Source organism: Lactuca serriola, chromosome 2 (genome assembly GCF_051521515.1).
Source record: "Lactuca serriola cultivar US96UC23 chromosome 2, Lser_US96UC23_V15, whole genome shotgun sequence".
NCBI classification, from domain to species: Eukaryota; Viridiplantae; Streptophyta; class Magnoliopsida; order Asterales; family Asteraceae; genus Lactuca; species Lactuca serriola.
The window spans coordinates 185,789,520-185,794,629 of record NC_136409.1 but is presented as its reverse complement, the minus strand read 5'-3'; the positions used below and the strand labels follow the sequence as shown (position 1 = coordinate 185,794,629).

The 5,110-nt window shown below is 36.0% G+C and overlaps 1 protein-coding gene across 1 annotated transcript; it reads right to left on the bottom strand.

Annotated features, from left to right (window-relative positions):
• Positions 1–1,131: 1,131 nt before the first annotated feature.
• LOC145087719 (Major facilitator superfamily protein) lies at positions 1,132–4,274 on the bottom strand. The gene is made up of 4 exons (XM_079025761.1): positions 3,875–4,274; positions 3,559–3,776; positions 2,968–3,470; positions 1,132–2,199 (listed from the first exon to the last, which is right to left on the bottom strand). The coding sequence occupies exons 1-4, from the start codon at positions 3,927–3,929 to the stop codon at positions 1,398–1,400; spliced, it is 1,578 nt and encodes a 525-aa protein (XP_078881887.1). The 5' UTR covers positions 3,930–4,274; the 3' UTR covers positions 1,132–1,397.
• Positions 4,275–5,110: the final 836 nt, after the last annotated feature.

Here is a 5,110-nt window from a genome sequence, read left to right as displayed (position 1 = left end):
TGAACGTGCCATCAAGAGCTCCAGCTGCTGTGAGGATAGGATCTTTAGGCTGGGCACGAAAGCTGCATTGATTTGACGTGACCTCGTACAATCGTGTCGGGTGAGCAACAGCCGCTTCGTCACAGTACTTACTTATGGGCTAACAGGTCGGGCTTAGACGTTGATACCCGTGCCTACTTCACCGCAACTACCATGATCATAGCTGTCCCCACTGGAATCAAAATCTTTAGTTGGATCGCTACCATGTGGGGGGGGGGGGGGGGGTTCGATACAATACAAAACACCCATGTTATTTGCTGTAGGGTCCATATTTTTGTTCACCATAGGGGACTCACTAGAATCGTTCCGGCAAATTCTGGGCTAGATCCGTGGCAGAAAAAAGATCCCTTCCCCCGCTTTCAAAAATGATGAATATGAAGTCCAGGAGGCTGCAGGTACTATGGATCCTCTAACTCCCAATCGGGTTGCCTTCCCAGGTCTCGCCGGTGTTGCCTGTAGGTCGTGATGTGCTAAAGGAAGATAGCATATCATAAAGAGATGAAAAAAAGAAAAATGAAGGCGTCAGCGAGGGACCTCTATCAAGTCATTATCTGATAGCTTACATAGAGAGCGACTGATTCCAGGCTTAGTATCTTCGGTTTCATCTTATAGGCTGACTTGCATCACTCTAATAGAATTCCTTACTTGCATCATATCGTAGATGGTGTGTCACTGTGGTGGTGTGGTTAACACGATACCACCCAGGGTTGTGGTGTGTTGGTGGGTTTAGCCTAGCTATGGAAGAAGTATAACAATCTCACCCCCAACAGTTGTACTTGTGCATAAAAATGTGTATAGTAATTATCAAATTATATTAATTTTTTTTATGGATATGGTACCATTTTTATATTTTAGTTTTTTGGGATGAAAGAAGTGAGTGGAAAATGATGTGATGTTCATGTGTCGAGCTAAAAATAAGACTTGTGGTAAGATGAAATGCAAAGGCCAAAAACTAAAAAAAAAAACTTAAAAAAAAAAGTTAGAAGATATCAAGTTGTTAGAGTTGCCACAATAAAAATCATCTTCACTAACAAAATAATAAAAAGCTACTAATGTTCTTACCAACCTCATGTATTAATTAAGCCAACATGATAGATTAAATCGTTGTTTCATTGAAAAGTGAAAACAATTATCACCCATAACATACATATGTAACTAAAACAAACGTTTTATTTTTGGGAAGATCTCTATGTATCTACGTCAAAATCCAAAACAAACAAAACAAAAGTATGTACATATAAAAGTTAAACGCAACCCAAAACACTTGATTACTTGGTTAACGTTTAAGGTGTTTTTTTTCATGTAAAAAGAGAGTAAAAGTTAAAACTATGATCTTTGTGATATTATGTTTCCATCAATCATGATTTTGTCTTTTGAAGGTTGCAAAGCAACACAAAAATCACCAAGCTTAAAGCACTTGTAACTGCCAACAACCAGTAATATTTGTCCAGCCTTGCTTCCCTCATATCATCTGAAAACCAGTTACCTTTCCCACCTTCAGAGCTCGTAAAATACTCTACCAAATACACCAATAATGCACTCAAAAAGCTCCCCACCCCAAACACACTTGTATACAGAGCTATCCCCATCGTCTTCATCCCCTCCGGCACCGCACTGTAAAAAAACTCCTGCATTCCGACCACCGTGAAAATGTCCGATATACCCAACAATATGTACTGCGGTAACAACCAAAATATACTCAGAGTCTCCAATTCTGATTCCGTCGACGTCTGAAGTCTCTTCATTTCGACAGTAGCTGCGAATATCATTGCGATAACGGAAAGGAACATTCCGATGGCGATTCTTTGCATTGTCGTGATTCCGTTCTCGTTACGCAAGATTAATTTAGTCAAGGGGATGAAGATGGTGTCATAGAATGGCATAAGAAGGATTATTGATATGGTTATGGCGCTTTGGAGGGTTGCCGGCGGGATCTTGTAGCTGTCTCCGATGTTTCTTTTCATCGCCATTCCTTGTTTTATGAAGAAGGTTGCTGGTTGTTGGAAAATGACGGCGAACATTAGCAATGTGGTCCAAATAGGTAGTAGACTGACGACGACTTTTACGATTTTGACCAGATGATTACTGTTGTTTGACCTTTCATCAACTAAACATACAGTTTCATTTTCTCCTTTTAAACAGAGCGGTTTCTCTTCGAGCCTGAAAGACATAGTTAAGATCTTATTAAAAAAAAAAGTACTTAATTGTGATTGAGATCCTTGAAAACAAAAACTATGCATGCTATTATGTATTATTTATATACGTACAAAATCTTAAGAAAACATATACAACATATGGTCTAGTGATAATGCTGTCTGCATGTTTTATCTAATTTTTGCAATTAAATGATTCTATGAAAAATTAAATAAAAACAAAAAATAAATAGTTTATATTATGTTAAGAAATTGACAGTTGAGAAAAAAGAAAAAATATATATAACTTAAACTGTATGGATATGTAGGGGTGGAGGGACCATATTTATAATTTTCTTTCGAGCAAACCTTAAAAAACATATTATGAACATTCCCAAACCTGTAGTTAGAAGTTGAAGACTATAATTTTTATTTGTTATATGAATTTTTGAAATATATAAAATTATATTTGAAAAATATATAAATATATTTTCAAGCTTAATTCTGAAAATTAATTAAAAAAACTCAAAAAAAAATTTAAACATTATATAAAGAAAAGCATTTTATTAAAGCCGAGTTTTTTTTATGTCACTAGAAACTTCAAAAAAACTTCAAAATAGTTGATGACAAACACGTCCATATTCTTTTCGAAATTTTGCCCAATCAACGAATAATGACTTGTTCGAAGTGCCTGAAACGTTGTACATTGATCTGTTTTGAGAAGTTTAGGCTGCTAGCAATAGAAAGAGTACTGTCGTTGATGCATAAAGCACAACAAAAATCATCAAGAACTTACTCGAGATCAACAAGGCCTGGTTTTTTTTCTTCTGTTTTGGAATGGACAAATTTAGACACAGAACATTTAATGGCTTGAACGACCTTCTCCAAAGATCTAACGTCATTGCTCCGGTCATGGCTATACGAGTAAAACCGGCTGCCGCATGAAAACATAACAATGGAGACTGCCATGGCCATGGTGGGCATGGCAAACCCTAAACCCCAACCCACAGTGTCTTGTATATTCGGCATGATTGACACGCCTATAAGACTACCACTGCAGATTCCGAAATACCACCATTTAAAGAACATGCTTTTCTTGGCGGGGCTCTTATCAGTATCAGTTTTCGTCGGAAGCTCGTCTTCTTTATCGATTTGATCGGCGCCGAACGCCTGCAAAGAAGGATTGTACCCACCTTGGCCTAGTGAAATTAGATAAAGTGACCAAAACAGTGACGAAGACGATGAAGATGATGATGAGTTAGATTTGTTTAATGCTGTTGATGTTAATGCCAATAGCCCCTGAAAACGAATGAAAATCAATAAGGTATGTGAAAAAGTGGTTCGATTTGTTTATGAATTTTAGGTGCATGGTCCATCATATCTGTACCACGAGATAGAGGAAAGAAGACGCTAATATGGTGGAGTATCGGTTCCAATAAGAATCCACCAGCGGCGCCACCAATAATGGCAACATCGATGTAAAACCACACCAGCTGTTGACGGTTCTCGCGGCGGAGGAGCTGCTCATATTCATCACGTCGATCAGATAAATTACAAGATTTGACGCCACGCCTTTGAACACAAACCGCTCCACCCCAGCAATCACTGTATATATACACACATACAAACCCATACATCAGAATTCAGAACCAATACGGATTGAATTGATTATAGATGGTGATAGAAATTGATCATGTATATACCTATGAGCAGAACACAAGGTTTGTTGAGTGACTGGAAACTTTTCTCTTCGGCCATTTGCGGTTGTTTAATTTTGGTGGAAACGTTGAACAGAAAATAGGAGATGATCAGACTGGAGAAACAAAGAAGGCACGATTTCTTGAAACTTAACGTTGTTGGAGAGACAATAGTTGGTATTAATGGGACACGACACCAATCACCCAGAAAAATAAAGGCACAAAAAGAGAGAAGGAGATTGATAAGTTGGATATGTCGTCACAATGGTGATACGACAGTAGCAAATTAAGTAGTCTTTGTTGAATCAGAAACCATTAAGGTGTCAAGTTCCTTCGAAAGAATTTGTAAGATGTTTTTCAGATTTGGCAAACATGTCCACATGGAGATTCACCCTTATTGCCACTTAGATTTACCATTTACAACCAATTTTAAACAAACAAACAAACTCACGACACCTTAATTTGGTGTTGAAATAAATAGATAGATATAATAATCCATTTGTTTATTATATAGTATAAAGTTAAATGTTGTAAAAAACTCTCACATTTGCTAGTAAGTGGATTGGGTTACATACGTCGAGATTAATCGGTCGAATTTTAAAAAATTAAATGACTAATATTATAACAAAATTCATAAATATCATTAATATCATAACAAAATACAATACTAATCATTACTCAAATGGTTTCTATTGAGATAGTATACTTATTCAAAGTGTTTAAATTTTATCGTTTGCTACTGCTTTGCTCATTTTGTATGTAAGGGATTAATAGTTAGACATCTTCTAGTCATTCGGGTAGCGTCTATGGACTAATCGGAGATTAATCGGGACCTAGCCAAGATTTTTACAACACTAGCTACTATTGACTATAAGTTAATAAATGGTTAGAAAGATACGTTTTGTATGATAAAGGATAAATTAAGTTTCGAAACAAATCGTCTTTATATGTAAATATAGAAAAGGTTGTTATACATGCAATGACGTTTCCTTTTCTACAACGAAATACAGATGCTATTTATGAAAAGATATATATATAGTTGAACCGGATATTATAATGATTCTTCTAACCGTTGGTATTTATTATGTTAAATTTTGATAAAAAGCGTGACTCCTTTTAAAACAAATAAACGTGATATGGCTCAATTTGCCTTGCTAAAAATAAATTTATGATTTTAAAGGTTATAATAAGTATCGTGTTTCATGCGTAAATGTACAAACTAATAATATCATGTCCTCTACA

What these genes read in the sequence shown, in the direction of transcription:
- LOC145087719 (XM_079025761.1), bottom strand. Translation starts at nt 3,929, where the DNA reads ATGGCCGAAGAGAAAAGTTTCCAGTCACTCAACAAACCTTGTGTTCTG. An exon ending in ACCTTGTGTTCTGCTCATAG is followed by an intron (nt 3,777 to 3,874) that starts GTATATACATGA and finishes GTATATATACAG; the next exon opens with TGATTGCTGGGGTGGAGCGG. An exon ending in CCAGGCCTTGTTGATCTCGA is followed by an intron (nt 2,200 to 2,967) that starts GTAAGTTCTTGA and finishes TATGTCTTTCAG; the next exon opens with GCTCGAAGAGAAACCGCTCT.